General features: G+C 42.6%; 1 protein-coding gene across 2 annotated transcripts in view; it reads right to left on the reverse strand.

Annotated features, from left to right (window-relative positions):
• CUNH2orf73 (chromosome unknown C2orf73 homolog) overlaps positions 1 to 14,899 on the reverse strand; it is a 37,468-nt gene extending 22,569 nt beyond the window's left edge. The window contains exons 1-3 of one of the 2 annotated variants that reach the window (XM_019508090.1): positions 14,822 to 14,899; positions 4,064 to 4,277; positions 2,365 to 2,518 (exon numbers count right to left, since the gene is read on the reverse strand). In XM_019508090.1, the coding sequence (XP_019363635.1) occupies positions 2,365 to 2,518; positions 4,064 to 4,246 (337 nt within the window). In that variant the 5' untranslated portion in view covers positions 4,247 to 4,277; positions 14,822 to 14,899. Of the gene's footprint in view, positions 1 to 2,364; positions 2,519 to 4,063; positions 4,278 to 9,887; positions 10,008 to 14,821 lie in introns of those variants that run through there. The other variant, XM_019508081.1, reaches the window with a different exon arrangement.
• Positions 14,900 to 18,434: the final 3,535 nt, after the last annotated feature.

The following is an 18,434-nucleotide window of genomic DNA, read 5'->3' on the forward strand; positions in this document are numbered from 1 at the left end:
ACAGATCTCTTTTCTCACTCACCCTATAGGGAGGGAGCCAGCAGGCTGGCAGATCTCACTTTAGAAGAAAAATTATGAGGAAATTCCTAAAAAAGACACCACTTCTTTCATTTGTTGCTGGTGAGAACTCAATCTATTCAGCAGATTTTCTGAGTTCCCCAACTCCAGATTCTCTTGCTGAGTCTATCTCCCCAGCCAGAGAGGAGAGGAATGCCTGTGTGAGAAGTACTTCCCCATGCCAAGATAAAAAATAAGGAAATGCCTCTCTCCTTTTAGTGGAGGGGGAATAGTGGAGAAGGGGCACTATGCTCCCTATGCTCTCTCTTACAATTTCTGACTTTTTGCAGAGGGATTTGTAGTTTTTCAGTGCTCTGTTAAGCTAAAGCGAGGGATTCTTGACCTATGCTGTTGAGTCTATGTACAGAGAGCAGAGTCCATTGTGACTCTCCAAGTGGCAAATCCCCTCACCGTGTTTAATGACTACTCAGTTCCTGGTATCTCACTGGCCTATAGAAACTCTGTAAAGCATGACCTCTGGGCCAATATATTTTTTACTTCATGCAAATCTTTCAGTAACATTAGCAAGGTCAGTAGAGTGAAAGCACTGATTTGTTAAGCAGAAAACACTTTGTTGTTTTATGATATTTAAATTGGCATTAAAGTGGCTTTTTTTGTCTTTGCTAGTGAAAAACAATACAGTTCAGCTGTAGCACTTTGACATCACTGTTCCTCAAGACTTCTGCTAAATTCTTGTCGTTCGTGTCTATGATGCCTTTTAATACCATCCAGCTGTAAGCAGCAATCTCTTTGGATCCTAGAATATTCAGTCAGGGTGTTGGTTTGTGGACCAGTTGTGCCTTTATAACAAATATGGATGGAATAAGAAAATGTAATAGGGCAGCTGGTGTTAAATGCACTGTTAGAGTAAAAATAAGTGACCTTAATCATAACAGCAGGAAGACAGATCTGCCACTGCTACCACAGTACCACTGAGCATATAGACCCAGCCCCGAAACAAACAACTGCTCTCAAATCCAGTCAGTTCACTGCAGGCCTCCTATTCTGTACCAAGCACACTGTGGATTGTCTTTTGTTCCTCAGTTTAAGACTGATTTTATGGAGGTCTTAGAACCCTATTCACCCTGTGGCCAGAGAATAAAGCACCAGTCATTATGATGATGTGGCCTGAGGTAGCTTCAGAGTCCACTCAGGCAGTTTTTGAACATTTGGTCTAGACTTTTTTATTAAATTGTTCTAGAGACAGATGGAGAAAAGGGAAAGGAAGATATATTATTAATAATAATAAACAAAAAAAAGTATTTCGTGTTCCAGATCCAATCAGCCATATCGGTTCCAAATCATATTGATTGAGCAGAACTCTATCATTCCAAAAACCATATCAATTGAGCAGGCAGAATGCAATCGTTCTAGACACCATGATGGTACTACAGCCTGCAAGCATCCTTCATCCCAGGCTCTCACTCTGGGACTTCAGATACTCCCAAATCCATTCGCAGGCATCCTACGTGTAGACCCAAGCCTGGAGGTCTTGAGATTCGGATGCCACCACAAGATGCCAAGAACTACACTTAATCTGGGCCAAAAGGCCGAGAAGTGAAGATATTTACTTCAGTTTTTGAGCACAGTTGCAACAGCCCTCCATTGAATTTGCTCTTTGCTGCTCTCCTGTTGATAAAGGTGTAGTCATTCAGGGAGCAGCAAAAACAACAACAAAAAAACTCCTTGGGGGAAGAGCCAGGTGATCAAGTAACAAATAAAGAATATTCAGAGCAGACAGCTCTTTTCTAATAGAAGTATTTACGCAAATTACAAATACCAAATATACTTGCAAATAATGGGAATAATTCAAACACATATTTGAACACAGTTTCCAAACACATATTTAAAAACTATAAGTTTTCATCATTTCCATATCCTGAAAGAGTCCATGTTTTTGCACTGAAGAGAGGTGGCCAAAGTCAGCATGCATTTGCATGCATTACAAATAGTGGTTGTTCTTCAACGGTCAGCATTTCAGATCATTGTTCAAATTTCATGGCAATGAATATAGGATGGGTGGATGAAAAGCTGGATAATCAGAGATACTCGGTTTTCAGTTACACTGCTGTAAACCCAGAGTAACTCTGTGGACTTCACTGACACATATCATACTGTTGTATGGTACCTCATACCAAAATACCCTTATTATTTCCTATTCTGAGTATAGAGAAAACTAGTCATACCACAGGGATGTACCTACTTGCAAATGCTATTTAAAGGTGTACATTGTTCAATCTTAGCTTGATAAGGTAACAGTTTCTAACTTGGTATATTAGTAAAAGGAGCTGCCTTACAGGTACTTACCTATTCCACATGATGGTGGTATTTTACAGATGTATTTAGGTGGACAAGTTAACTTACAGGCTGGGTTCTGAAAATCAGTTCTTTGGGTGGTCTGTCTGTCATAAGATGGATTATAATGTTGTATATGGGATTTACCAGTTGGCCACCAATGATCCTTTAAAGTCAAAGGAAAGAGAAATGAAAATCTATACATGCCCTTAAGTGTGAACTATCATTACATTGTCTGTAACATCTTCTCAGATCTCACAGAGCTTTAACTCTCCTGCTAGCTCCATGTTTGCTTTATTTACTTTGGCTCCTAACACTGACCCTAACCAGGCTACTCTTAAATATGTTACAGTCTCATTTTATTTCCCCCTCTTCTGTCTTGCACTGTTATTCTTCCCTCATATAAACACCATTTAACTGTCTCTCAGATTCTGGGGCTTCCCCAGGTGATCTAGGAAAGTGAGATGTCAGGTATATTGTTATGTACAAACTGCCTTCTCACACCACTCTTACAAGAGGCCATTGTGGCACATCAGAACCAAAGCTGGAAAAAAAGTGTTTCTAACATTCTTACATTTTTGGCAACAACATCCCCAGTGCAGAGGGAAACCTGTCTAACATGTTAAGAGCTCATGTTATGAGCTGAGGATAGTCACTATTGTATGCAGACACTCTGACTGGGGATAAATTTCACCCAAAATGAACCACCCTTTTGCTAAACCAACCAGAGAGTGTTTGATTATTTTCTGGCACTATGGAGAGACTCAATGCATTTTATCAGCAGGCTCACGTAGAAAGGATTCCATAACCACACTCATTATAAAATGTTATCTGCCATTCATACAGGCCGCAGGACTGATCAGAACGATTTTACCTATGCAGAAAGAACAAAAATGCAGTACATCTGCAAAGCTGCCATGTTAGAATAGTCATCTAAACTGTCAAGCAAGACAACACCTGGCTTGTTCTCTCCCTTCTAGAGTTCAAGCTTCTCATTTCCCTGCATTTGACAGGAAGGCCTACTACTACATGCTATTTAACAGTTTAAACAGCTAACCTTCTTCCAACATGGCTGCTTAGCTTACCATATTGTGACACACTTTCTGATGCTGAGAGGCACCTTACTTAAATGGGACACTTCACAGACCAAAACACTCTTTAGCATTGATAAGGTTCCACAATCTGTCCCCTGCAACATTACATCATTGGATTAGAGTAAAATTCCCACCTGTGCAAAGAGCCCGTACACTGTTACCATGTTACCCATTAATGCTATGTTTTAAGAGGTGCATCAGCTTTGTGCTCACCTTGTCTAAGGGTCACTTTCCTAGAAATGAAATAGACAATCACCCCTTTAAATCAATTTCCTTTAACTGTAATACACAAAACAAATCAAACGAGAAACTACTGTGTGATAAAGTAAATCTAAGACTGACCGAATCTGACAAAAGCAAGCTTTAATTATGATTTTCCTAACACCTCTTTGTGCCTGACTATTGCGGGTGACTGATCTTCATGTCATATGCACTGCCATGCCTTGGCACAGCAGAGTGAGTTAGAGAGTTTTAAGACTTAATTCTGAGCTTTGTTACTGTTATGGGGTTCAATTCAGATCCTTAGTCCTATTTAATGTAGTTCTCTCATGCAGCATAGAGGTATATATTATTTAGAGTATGATATTAGTTGGAAAGATAATGCCAAATGTTCCCACCTCTTTTTTCATAGTATTTTTGGTTTCCATATAGACTATTGGTTCATTTAAGAACCTGACATCACAGTCAATGACTTTTGCATAACGTGGGTACGGATGATTGCGTCGCTCTGGTGAACACGGTGGCTCATGCAGTTTGTGTTCTCTATTGAGCTTTTCTAGCCTCTTAACTGGCTCTGGCATATCAAGATAAAATACTCTAGAGGTATCTGAGCTGGAAGACAAAAGAAGACAAAGACATGATTATTTTCACATACGTATGCTATAACGTGTTGATAGTTAATCTATTTATATCACATAAAACAGGATAAGAAAATAGTATCTGCTAAGAACTTAAGCAGGCTTAAATCCCATTTCACTCAGTATTGTAACTGCAGGATCTAATTTCACTGCACCTACTGTGGGATTACATGAGTGTACATGGCAGCAGAATTTAACTTCTATGGTATGCTTCTTCTCACTCACTAGTTTTGGATTAGTGTAACTCAGCGTTAGTCCCAATGCATACTGGAGAAATCAGAATTGGCTGGTCAAATATTTGTACATTAAATTGTTGCAATATGAAAGTTGGCATCTCAGGTCTGCTTCCCTTTAAATATTTACTGATGTCTCTAACTTGATACAGTCTGCACAAAACTATTGTGTGTTGCAAATGCTTGAGGCCAGCTCCTTTACATATTCTACCTTCTATTCCTGATCCTTCCTAATCCGGTTTTTGCTCTGGCCAGTCTACCAGCACAGTCCTCCCAGCATTCTTAATGATTTGTTCGTAGCTAATTCCAAACTGTAGCTAATTCCAAATGGCTGACTTCTATTCTTATCCCTCTTAACTAATCAGTAGCTCACTTACGTCTCTATCACCTTGGCACATTCTTTTTTCCTTATTCTACTCTCCAATGGGTTTTTTCCAACTTATCTAATCAATCTTCTGTAGCATCTTAGGATAATCACCTTCCTTTCCTGACTCCTTTCTCAGTGGCTCCTCCAGAACATTCTGTTCTGAGTCTCCTACTCTTCTCTGTTTATGCTCTCCCTTTGGTGATATTATCTCTGATCACAGCCAACAATATCATTAGCATGCTGATGACCTTAGTTACACTCCCCTCCTTCCTTCCTTTTCTCCCTGTAGTGTTTCATTCTGCTCCTGCCAGTTTCACCTCTATTTCCAGAAAGGCAAATTATCATTAATTAAACATGAAAGTAATAAAACAAAATAGCATTCTATTAAAACAAAAACAAAAACCTGCCCTAGTACCTCAGAAACAGTTCTATGATATAAGGATTGGTATGTTATTAGAGAAGCAACGTATAGACTAGATATGACCAATATTTTGACATAAAAATGGCTTCTTGGAAACCAAAACTATCCATTTCCAATAGAAGTAATATTAACCTTACTCACATCAAAGCCTCAGGTCTGGAACAGAAAATAAGCTGCCAAATACAGGTAATGATACCAAATGATGTCAATCACTTACATAATTAATCAGTGGACTCAGGGTAATCAATAAATAAGGAGTCAATGAGAAGCCATGGCATTTGGGCACTAAAAAAATCTCCCTTTTTCCACTGAAACAGTACTACTAATAATTTTGTTAGCATCGTGGCTTTGCCTAAGGTCCTGCACAGGATTTCATAGACATTAGACATTAGGGCTGGAAGGGACCTTGGAAGATCATCGAGTCCAGCCCCCTGCCCAGAGGGCACAAAGTCAGCAAGGGTCATAGGATCCCAGCAAGATAGTCTCCTGAAGGTATTCAAGGTAGGTGCTTGAACCGCCTCCAGCAGCAGTCTATTCCAAATGTTGGGGGCTCGGACAGTAAATAACTTCTTCCTTATGTCCAGCCTGAAATGGTCACGGAGGAGTTTGTGATGATACTCTACTGTTCTGTGTATTGCAAGCTTACCATGTACTGGGTACTGTACAAACCCAGAACAAAAAGACAGTCTCTCTCCTGCAATCTGACCCAGCTTCTGCAGAACTCAGTGACAATTTCTCCATTGATTACAACAACTCAGTAGTCTGAGATGTTTACAGCCTAGTTTCATACTAAGCATCTCATCCATGTACTGTCCAACAATTTCTGTAATTTTATTTATTTACTAATTGGTTATTGGACTGGAGGAGTGCAGCCTTTACCTTGGTAACCTGCTGACTTGTAACTTTAGCAGCACTTAGCAGTTTAGGGCTGTGTTTACTGAGTACCCATGTTTATGAATTCAGGTAGTTTTGCTTAAGGCTGATTTAGGTGCATTTAATGTATAACAAAAATGAATCAGGATTAGATCTTTCCTTCCTTTCCTGCACAATTCTTCATTTAAGAACATAGAACTCAAAGGCACTGCTTGAGTCAATGAGTACAGTATCCTGCTATCATAGTCAGTGATGGTATATAATCCCTTTCACAAACTGATCAAGATCATTTTAAAACTAGTTAGGTTTCTTGCCCCAGTCACTCCTCGGATAGTTAGGAACCTTCTTTTCATTTCCAGCCTAAATTTATTCATGGCCAGTTTATTCCTATTTTTTTGCATCTAAATATTGTCTTAATGTTAAAAGAGCTGTTCTTTCTCCTTGGATTTTAACATCCTGATATAAACTTACTGTGAAAGGCAGTGATGCCCTCAAGTACACTGTGCCGCTTCAGGCAGACTAAACCAGAAGCAACACAGTCCTTTCCATGGATGGGCTAATTAGCACAGAGCTGCTCTAATTGGCACCGTCATTCTTCAGTGCTAATTCACCTGCCTGCTGAGCCGTAGAGTTGCTGTCTGGAGCTGTGCAGCATGTTTGAGGGTGCCACTGCCTGGCAGAGTAAATTTACCATGTAAGTATGGCCTTAATTTCAGGCTCTTCATTCCCCTGGTAATCCTAGTCATTTTTGCCAAGCCTGCTGCAATACAAATTCTCCATTCTTGAACAGTGTGACTAGAACTGTATGCTCAGTGAAGGACCAAAAGTAAAGTTACTGCATTAGTGTCAGACTACATTCTGGTTAACAATCTCTGCTCTTCTCTCTTAGCTGAGAAGCAGTGTGTACAAGCCTGCTGGCATCACCACAGTAGTGGGGCTACGCTGCTGTTAATTCTGTGTTTGACTTTGCATTTTGTAGCATTAAATTCATCCCACTTCTACTACTTCAGCTTTCAAGGCTATCTGATTCTTTTTGTAAGGTATTCCCAATCCTCTGTCCTGGTGATACCTCCCAACTTAGTGTCCTCAGCAAATTTCATTAACACATTCTTACTTTTTGTGCACTGTCACTAATGAAAACATTACATAAGATTATTTCCAAGACCAGTGCTTGAGACCTCCACTTGAGAACTTCCCTCCAACACAACACTCCTCTTTTCAGTATCCTGCATTGCCTCCCCTTTCACTAGTTCCTTATTCAGCTTAAAATTCTGGTACCAGTCCCTGTTATATTTGTCCAAGGACATTCTGAAATAAAATTACTCCAACTACAAGTGTACAAGCTATACAGGGATTGCCATTAACAGATTCAACAAAAAATAACTTTAGATTCTCATGTGCGCAGTCAGCACGTTCACGTAGCTCATAATTCCTGCCTTCTTAGTTTAAATAGTAATTTCCCTTGTGTCGCTGTCTTAAATGTTTTACCAAATCCCATATGGGTCTATCATATTTCTTCTGTCTAGAGCAGTGTTTCTCAGCCTTTTAAGTAGCAAGTACCCCCTAACTTCTGAAAATTTTAATAAGTACCCCAACACTCAATTTTCCAGGGGATTTTATATTTACAGACTAATGTGTGCCATATGTTGGAAGAAGGGCTGTGTATATAAAGCTGTGATATAATAGATGTCTGATCTGGTGTGGATACGGTTCCCACCTTTTACACCAGGGATGCACAACTCAAGTATGTACCTAAGCTAGAGGTGACATTGAACAAAGCTAGGAGAGCTGAACCATTTTGTCCTGTTTCTGTTTACCTCTGCTCTTTATTCTTTCTTTTAACTTCTGTTCCAAAGCTTTGCATAACCTATTTTTACCGGCCACTTTCCCCACCAATGTAGCTAGTCTTCATAGTCCGCAGAGTCCTGCAGACATCAGTGACTTCTACATGGTTCTCATGTGGCTAAATTTTGCAGATTTCAACTTCCATACCTCTCGCACATCCATTAACTTTTGATAAAAAGCAGTCATGATCTATGTTCTTGTGAACTTACTCCTCAATTCCTGGAGTGCAGTTACTAAGGAAATAGCAGAGCAGAATGACCAGATTGTTTGGAGCTGTGTTACGTTGGCAAAGAAATCTCCCTCAGGCTAGAGGAGTTGATGTAGGTATCTCAGTGAGCCAGTCCAGCTGTACAGAAAACTGACCACTGCCCAGCTGTTTCCCACAGGGAGCTCTTCACAGAAATCAGGGGAAGGACAAATACTGTCACAGCTGTGACCCATATGCACAGGGATAGTCACTCCAGAAGGTTATTCTCTGAATGGGCTCAAAGTCTCTCTCAGCCTTATTAATTCTGCCCTACTTTGTGAATTCTTCCCTTTTTTAAATCATTGGGATTATAGTGACAACTTCTTTTGAAGGCAGATAATCAAGCACAGGAACCCCAATTGATAATCTGCTCATGAATATTCTAGCAGATGATTCTTTGCCTCATGATATCCATCTCCTAACCTGTGTGTTAAACCAGTTTATTATGGCTCGAGAGCAGTTGCAGCTAAAGTGGCAAGAGTACCCTGCAACCTTTAGGAACAGCGGCCTTTAAGTGAGCTTGTGCCAGTCAGATTCAGGCTGCTCCTGGGGCTGGTAATGTTTCTTTTATGGCCCGCACCTGCCAGAATATGGGCCAGAACATTGCAAGCCCGATTACAGACCCTTTCAAGATTCCACAAACAAGTTGCGTTGGCCTCAGAAGTGGTAGGCTAGGTGCAGGGCCAATACAAAGCTATTCTGTAAGATCTGAAGTCACTTGGATTCTCGAGAAGCTACTTCAACTTGGACTCCCTAAATGGATATGAAACCAGACACTTCTAATTATTTGTGATTACACTGGAACTAAACAGAACCTAAAAGAAAGGAAGAGATAAACCATGCTTTGCTATGTGCCTTGCCTTCCCCTGCTACCAGAGATCTGCTGCCCAAGCCAAATATCACCATGTGTAAGGTGAAGTGACTGAAGTTAGCAACATTCTTCTTTACTGGTGAGGACTGCTGTGCTTAGTGTGACACATAAAAAGACTGATATGCTTGAGAGGTGTCCCCAGAGCAGCTTCAGCACCTCATTTTCAGGTTTGGTATGTGTATGTGGAAGCTTGAGGGTGCCAGGGCGCAGCGGAGACACAGACTAATGCAGGATCAACTTGAGCGGGTGCATGTCCTGGACTGGCGAGAACTGACGCAGTCCTGGAGAACCTCGCAGGGAAGGCGCGTGGGGCTCAGATCCTGGGCCCTGCATGTGTGGCTGGTCCCATGTGCGCCACATGAAGCATCCAGGTGAACTTGGACCCAGGGACAGCACCAGGGGGTGAATCGGGCCTGTGAGCTGCATCTTTGCCACTCCTGCCGTAACACAACTGGGAAAAGGCTTGTGCACCCCTTGCATCTGGCCAGCTCCTCTCATACAGTGCCTGGCACCAGGCCCCCTGGCTGCACACCACTACAGTGGTACCCACCGGACACGGAACACCAGCAACCTCCCCCGGGGGCGCCTGAGGGGTGTTGGGTCCTCGCCTGGCAGGGGGATGCCCAGGGAAGCAAAGGCTGCGTGCCGCTCCCCCCACCCCTTCAGGTGCCCGCAGGGCAGCCCCGGTACCATCCTCCCTCTCTCAGGCAGTCCGGGCAGCACTTACGGGCGCAGCGGGCCCCGCTTCTTGCGGATGGCCGGGATCACGGGCGGCTGCCAGTGGGACATGGCGGCGGCGGGAGCAGGGGCGGGCGGCGGGCGCGCGCTGAGCCCGGGGCAGCTCGGAACTCGGCCCATTGTGACCGCCCCGTTGCTAGGCGACCCGCGCCGCGCGGTTGCTAGGAGCCCCGGGGGCCCCGCCCCGCCCCGCCCGGCTTCTCGGCCGTGCCGGGCCGCTGCTGTGCCCAGTCCCTCTGACCTGCTCCGGCCCCGTCCCAGCCCCTGGTGCTCGGCTCCCCCCAGCGCGGGGCCAGGGGGGAAAGGGACTTCCCTGTGTCCCTTCTCAGCTTCCTACTGGCTGGTTGGGTTTTTCCCACAGGGAAAATAAAGCCCGGGCGAGTGACAAGCCGGTGTTTCCTGAGGGGGCTTCGAGCCCGGGGGGACCCCGCGGTCAGAGTCTGCCTAGGAGGGGAGTAAAGCACAGGGGCAGAACTGGGGCACACGGCTTATGAGGAGAAGCCGAGGGAACTGGTTTTATTGAGTCTGGAGAAGAGATTTTTTTTTAAAATTTGTGTCCAAGGCCAAATGAGCCAAAATTAATTCCAAATCCAAGAGTCCAGAACCATTACTACCCGCACCTGGGCTTCAGATGTTCCCAAAGCCTTTGGTGGGCGTCCTACTTGCAGGCCCTGGGCTTGGGGTTCAGATGCCCCCAGGTTTTGCTTGCCCTCAGCCAGAGGGCCCTGGGAGCAAGCCAGGGGAGTCTGGAGAAGAGAAGAGTGAGGAGGGATTCATTTAATAGCATCCTTCTAGAGCTCAGCAGAGGGCAGCAAGCATGGTTTGCGGGCTGAGGCACATGCCTCTGGAGGAGGAGCAGAGGAAAGTGGGCTTACTGAGTCTGGACCAGCGAAAACGGAGAGGGGATTTGATTGCAGCCTTCGCTCCCTGAAGGGGGGCTGGAAAGAGGATGGAGCCGGGCTGTTGTCAGTGGTGGCAGATGGCAGGATAACAGTGGTCTCAAGCTGCAGCGAGGGGAATTTAGATTAAATATTAGGAAAAACTCTCTCCCTAGGGGGTAATAAAGCACTGGAACAGGTTACCCAGGGAGATGGTGCAATCTCCATCGTTGGAGGTGTTTAAGACTCAGGTAGACAAAGTCTTCATTGGGATGAGATAGTTGGGGATGGTCCTGCCTTGAGCAGGGGTTTGGACTGGATGACCTCCTGAGGTCCCTTCCAACACCCCTGGTCTTTCATTCTCTGATTTTACAATCATAATCTGGCTCCTTTCTCATCACTCAGCTAGCTCAGAGATGCTATGAATCCAGCAGAAAATGACCCCTAGGAAATTATCCCTCCCCTGCCACAAAAGTCACCTTGAGCCACCTTAGCTCTAACTTTTCCCTCCATGTTAAACAAAGAAATAAACATCATCTTGGATTTGAGTACATAGAGTAGTTATTTTTTGGAGCTGAATCGGCATTAAGGTTAATTCACCTTATGGTCAAAGTACTGGCAGCATTTCCCCACCCCCATCATTCCTACCCAGTATCTGCCTCAAGCATAACTTACTCAGAAAGGAGAATCTGGTCCCCAGCATAGATACGCATCCTGTCTTATAGCCAATATTTTAGTCAGACATGAAAAACACAAATCTAACTGCAGGGAAAGTAAAAATAACTCCAGCTCCTAGAGTCAGGCTTGCACTAGGGATCCACTATCAGCTCACCTGCTGGATTTCACTGTAAATTTCCCCAGGGTTGACACTGCCAGAGTCAACCCCCCCTGTACACACCTGCCAAAAAGGGAAAAGACAGACTCATAGCTAGGTTCTGTCAGGGAAACTGAATGGGTCACTTGAACTAGTGCTGAAAAACAACTAGACCAGATAAAAGCATTGAAGGCAGCTTCAGGGAATTCTTTCCTGTTTTTCTAATGTTTGACAACTCTGTCAAACAGCACCATAGAACGGTAACTGTTATTTCACCACCAGTTCAAGAGAACCCAGAGTGAAAACCAATGTCCAACACCAGTTCATTTTCCTGATGGGTGACAGAACCAGCTTTTTAAGCAGATTCCCCACTCGATTGTAACAAGAGTCTTTTGTCCTTTACTAAACTTCAGCTCTAAATTCAACATTGGATGCTGTCACCTGGTCACCCAGATTTGGGTTCCACCTGAGACAAAGTTGTTCTGAATTGTTATTTTAAGATTTAGAGTTCACCTGCCTTCTTCACTCCAAATTAAAAATCTAAATTCTGGAAACTGTAAACCTGCACACTACATGAATTTAACACCTTGATCTGCAAGGAAAAGATACTTATGACAACCGTGGTACAACTAAAAGTAAATGGATTAGCTAAGAGAGTATTTAGGTATAGCCTTAGGTATTTAGAATAGCTTTATGGAAGGATTTTGTCATCCTGGTTACATTGGTTCAAACATTGTTTCCTTCTAGCAAGAGAAAGCAGGATGGTAAATCGGCTGGGGCACCTGCTTTCCCAAACGTTTGCTAGTCATTCAGTTGATAAATGATGTGAGTATAGATCCAGAGTTTTCTTTTTAGGTGTGGAGAACTCCCTGAAACTGTATTAGATATCTAATAACAATGGGAGAAGGCAAGGCACAGTGGCACCTTATAAACCAACTCATTCAGAGCAGCATGAGCTTTCATAGGGTACAGCCTACTTTGTCACCTGCTATGAATGGACTTGCAGAGAGCAGGATACTAAATATAAAGGAATAAAGTCATAACAACAAAGCTGTAAATAAAGTGCTAATAACAAAGAGATACAATTGATTTAGGAGGTTAATAGTTTGCTTTTCTTGGGTTAAACCAGCCTGCCTCTGGAGTTTAATTTGATTTGACCAAGCTTAATTTGATTGGTCAAACCAGAAGCTTATTTTCCCCCACCATGTGTACACAAGATTTTTTTAAATTGATGTTAAATGCTTATTTATAATGATAGGGAGGAACAGTTTGACCAGATGAAAATTCATTATTTGCCTGCAGAAAAAAATCATAAACAAGCTCTTATGCAAAGACCTCCAAATAGAAGTGAGCTAACTCTGATCAATTAATGGTGGCTTCACTCATCTCAAATGGGTAGAAAGGTGCTCGCCTCCTCCTTGTGTGCCATCTCAAACAAAGCTCCCTCAAATCAGCACTTGCAGACTGTTATTATCCTGAACTACCCCTTATCTTTACATAATTATAGTTGTGGTGCATGTATTGCTATAGTGATGGCTGTGTCAGCGCTTTCCTTATAAGCACAGAGTTTAAAGGATTTGTAACTTGGCCATTCCAATTTGCCCCTCTATGACCTCGCTCTACAATGTAGCAGCCTGAGAGAGTGACAGATGGATCTCATGTCACTAAAAGGGGACTGATCCAAGCAGAGCGGTTGGGTGCTAGCATTTTACCAGTCATGTGAAAATAAAGAAAACTCAATGTTTGCATGAAAGAAAGGACTTTGAAGGGAGGGACTGAAGTTCTTGAGGAACAGTTTTCTTATCCTTTTATCTCCACCTCCAGCTTGTATTTTTCAACATGCTTATTTGTTTTACTTGGCTAGACAGACACTTTCTCTTTTTTGCATGGCTGGTTAACACAATCCCCCTGTGGCTTGACACTGTCAGGGAACATCACCCCCAAATACCCAGTGTGGTGTGATGGTGAAAGCAGGAAATCCATAGAGAAGCTGTAACTACATTACAGTGGCTGCATCTACACAAGACGCTTAACGCACAGTAGCCTAATAACTGTGCAGTAATGTGTCACAGAATGGACAGTGCTAATACATTACTGTGCAGTATTATTAGGCTACTGCACAGTAGTGTCACTAAAAAGGCATTCGCTGATGCTACTGCTCAGTAACTGTAGTTACTGTGCATTTACTTAGTACTTCACTAAGCAAGTACTAATGTAACTGTGCAGTAAATTCATTAAGCAAGTACTAAAGTAAATGTGCATTAATAAACATGTAGATGTGACCAGTGAGTAGCTAAAGACATTAGCTGTTGCTTTCACCTACAGCAAAATTGCTAGAAGAGGTTGGTAGGGAAACAGAAATTGAGACTGCTTGGCACAGCATTAGAAAGGAAGTTACATCCTGATCAGCAGTGAAAGACTGAACTAAAATTCAGAGGCAAGTGCCAGAGAAGAATTGCAAGGAATATGCCATTAGGATATGAAATATCAAGTTTAGTGCAAAGTAACCCTATTGCAGAGCAGAAAGAAAGCAGCTCAAAGCAGAGCATTCTGTATTTCAGAATGATACAATACAGTCATCTGCATTTACATGAAATAAGGCAAACTGTTACCAAATGTGAAGACTCTCTCTAATCCCTCAGATCTAGGAACTATCACAAGTAAAAAGAAGCATAGTCTATCACGGTGTAGCCTACCCACTTAGATTGGATAAAATGCAAAACCTGTCTCTGAACCCTGGTTAAGTTTTAGATGTCTTAGGCTATGACTTGCCTTTCTCTTTGGCTCAAGTATGGCTTTTTTGGGGCTCATTTGTGCATTATGCCCCATCCTTGTGTTGGGGAGTTGAGCTGCATCATGGAGAAGGTGACCAGGGGACAGTAGAATAGTGCCTCCCACTTCACACTGCACACCTAGCCAAGCAAGCCTTCTGGCTGAAGGGAAGTGGGGAGATGTCCATAGGCTCTGCTGCTCTCTGCTTCACCTCCTTGATGTCTTAGCCCCACTTAAGAAGAAAGGGAATCAGAGGAGGAGAGATTAGAGAAGGGAGGGAGTTAATGCCTTGGTTTAGCAACGAGCTCTTCACTAAGTTACAGCACAGAGAGGAAGGAGATGGAAATAAACAGGGCAGGATGGAAGTTATTGATCAAAGACTACCTGTTTTAGGAGAGAGGGTGTACTCATGGATGTTTGTGTGTGTGTGGTCTATTGATTAGAATACTGGAGACCTACCTTTTACTTCCAGCTTTGTCACTGAGTCACCATTTGACCTCCACGTGCCAGTCTCCCATCTGTAAAATGGGGATAATGATAATAAATGTTACTGTCATTTGTAAAATGCTTATGGGTAAAAAATCCGTGTTTATATTTGGCATAAAGGACTTATCGGCATATGCTTAGGATGATTCCATTAAGCCAAGCTGGTCAATTAAAAGTAATGCCCATGAAACCCTAATCCTAGCCATCCTGGATTTGGGTTCAGTCATGCATTTTGAATGAAAAATTTAGAACTTCTTTGAAGCTGTTTATTGGTGCTATTTTCACACTGATTCACTTGAAATTTCAGGTTTTATATGCTTACCTGCATAGGTCTTTGGTGGACAAAAATGAGAGTTGAGAAACAGCTGAAATTTCATGCTGGAGTGAAAACAAATCTCTCTGGCAGAGTATCTGAAAGGAGCTCTGAGGTTTGAAATGGGATGCAGTGGCTCCAGCAGAGATGAATTAGAAGGCAGAACACAGGTGAAGCAATCAAAGCCACATGCAATCTAATCTATGGATACTAATGTTGTATAACAATTATACACATATAATTTGATAGTCCAGGATTGATAAGGGCTGATATTAAGGTCTGGTAAATAGACACTAAAAACTGAGTAATTTGAAAAATTATTTATGTATTCTTTACTAGCTAGCTGTAGCATTGTTTTCTTTGCTGAATATTTGTTTTCATTACACGTGTTTAATTGGTTGCTTCAGGTTATTTATTAGCAAGACTTTTATCCCATGTAATTTATCATATAGCTGTAGCTTTTAGGCCCTGCTTATTTTCTTTAAGTTTACTCTCTTAACTAAAGCTTATGCTTCTGATGTTCACATATGAATTCTATTTTGATGTCCTTCCCTGAAGATGCTTGCCCTTGTATCTCCTCTGTTGTAGTCATCACAGTTTTCAGCTGTTACATATACATACAGCTGATTTTTTATGAACTGCATCATTTATTTTCATCTTTCTAATTCCTTAATTTTTGAATTCTTGCATGTCAGCAATTGTTGGGTTTTTCTTTTTGTGTACTTCAGTTTTGGGTTGTAGTAGCTAATGGCCAACAGAGTCATGCTAACATTCCTTAGATACAATACCTTAGCAACACTCTTACTGGAGGACCCCAAGTTCTTCCTTGCTCCAAAAGAGCTTGGGTATGGCAACCTTCAGAGCATGGTGCAAATTATAACTGTATCTCTTGTCTTTTCCCCTAAGGAGTGAAATGGGGACCAAAATAATACCCCATATTTAGTTGAATCCAAGATGACTTTGAATTTAAAATCCCTCCACCCCCAATAGTTAGAGTTGAAACTTGGAGCAAATGATAAATTTGTTATAATTTCCGTGTCTAAAATCTAATTTTGGTGTGTCATCTTAAATTCATCCCTCCCACCACTGCAAGGAGAAGAGCAGTGGCAGGGAAATAAGCAGTGGGGGGTAGGCAGCCTGTTCCCCACCCCTTGTCCCCATTGCTTGCACCCCCACAATTTACCCCGCTGGTGTCTGCAATTCCCAGCACCTGCCCCTGCCCCTGGTGGCTGCCTCCTGCTACCTTTCTCCCCAGTGCCTGCCCCCACCTGATGCCTGCCCCCTAACACCTGTTCCCCCCCAGCACTTGCCTCTTCCTATTGCTTACCCCTCCCTCTGCTGCTTACCCTATGTGGTGGCTCCAGTGCTCCAGCTCTGGCTCCAGCTTCAGCTCTGGTCCCTGCCAGGTAGCAGTGGTGGCAGTACTGGCTCCTGGCTGTGTCAGGGCTGGAGCCAGAGCCACAGCAGATCCCTGGCTGCTGCACAGTGTTCCTTGTGCTTCCCCCCTGCATGCCCCCTCCCCTGCCACACAAGTCACCTTGAGCCACCCTGGCCCTGCCCAGGCAGCAGCAGTGGTGGCAGCTCCGGCCCCAGCCCTGGTACTCAAATCCAAGACAAGGCACTTTTTTTCTCTCCATGTTAAATAAGGAAACAAACCTCATCTTGGATTTGAGTACATAGGGTAGTTATTGTTTGGGGCTGAATTGGCATTAAGGAAAACTAAATTGCTCTTTATCAGAGTAACACATTAACATTTTTTTAAATCTCATCACTCAATCAGAGGAACTGTTTTAAAAAACTGCAAATAAATCAATAGAAATATCAGAGTTAAAAAAGGAAACTAGATATTAAATACTCCCTGATTTCCTGTGTGTTTTCCTTTCCTTTGATGAGCAGCTGTGGACGTGTGGTACATACTTGATTTGGATTCCCTGCCAACTGCACAAATCCCAACTGTATAAATTGTACATCTCCATTGCCACCAAAATCAACACTTCATGCAATGAAACCATCAGAATCCACAGATCATACATGTCTGTTACAGAACAGGGTATATTTTATCTGAGGCCCCAAATGCCCTCATGGAAACTAGGTGGGTGAAAAAAAAATAAGCACTATGCTCCAGAATAAAGCATTGCAGAAGACTGATAAAGGACAGAAACACCCAGTGACTTGGGGGAGAACACTTTTCAGAGACCAAGCACTTCATTTCTGATCTCGCAGTAATTCTATACAAAGGAAACCTACCAAACACCTTCAGAAGATGGCCTTGAGAACAAAAATTCATAATGTTACTAGATACTAAACTCTATATAGTAAATATAGATAACGGTTTCACCATTTATTATTATTAAACTGCGGTCTCTTTTAACTTCTATGTTAGAAGAGAAATAATGACCTTTTCCCCTTTTGATGGTCTTATTCTTCTACATAATTCTGCCATCTAGTCAACTGCACTTCTCCTGTTTTGAAGCTACTTCTCATAGTGTTGCTTTGCTCCTAATTTACAGCCCTCCTCCACTCCACTAAATGACTGGTTTTATTTACATATGGAGTTAATCACAAGCTGTTGTTTTATCTGATATTTAGCGTAGGATGAATTTGCTTCTTTTTCCAGACCCGAGGAGGGGCATTTTGTCTAACTTCTCTCCCAAATACACAGTTGGTCAAATAAAAGGTATCACCAAAAGGACATGTTTGATTGTCACAACTGTAAAAACATTATATTAATGGAGTATAATGGCAAACAACAAGTGAAGGGCTCAGTTGCAAGTTTATCAGCTGCTGACCAGTGTAAGTCCAGATAGACTGAAGGCAGATGGCTTACTGCAAGGGTTTGATTTGTTGCCCTTTACTAACTTATTTTCCTGCTACTGGATGATGGAGGTGATGTGCAGAACTAATGAACAGAAAGAAATGGTTTTAGGGACAAATCACACCAGCAGCTACAAGTGGAAGGTGAAGGCTAAAGTTTGCCCTGCAACAATGAAGTTAAAAAGGTTACGCAGGTGTCAATGACAGCTGCATTCTCCCTCTGTGTTTATCCTGATGATATTTTTGCAGCTGTAATACAAAAACAGTTCATTGGCCTTTACATCAAGCACTGAAATAGTTCTTAGCGTCACATTCATGTTTCAGACCAATCTGAAATTCTCAAAACATTAATGCAGGCTTCTGCCCACACTGCATTTGCTCTATGAAACACCCTACAGGGCTAGCCAGGAGAGCACAGAGATCACAAGATGTGAAACTGGCTTTGCAGTTCTCACTCAA

The sequence above is a fragment of the Gavialis gangeticus genome, unplaced genomic scaffold (genome assembly GCF_001723915.1).
Source record: "Gavialis gangeticus isolate Ggan-Ray unplaced genomic scaffold, GavGan_comp1, whole genome shotgun sequence".
Classification (NCBI taxonomy): Eukaryota; Metazoa; Chordata; order Crocodylia; family Gavialidae; genus Gavialis; species Gavialis gangeticus.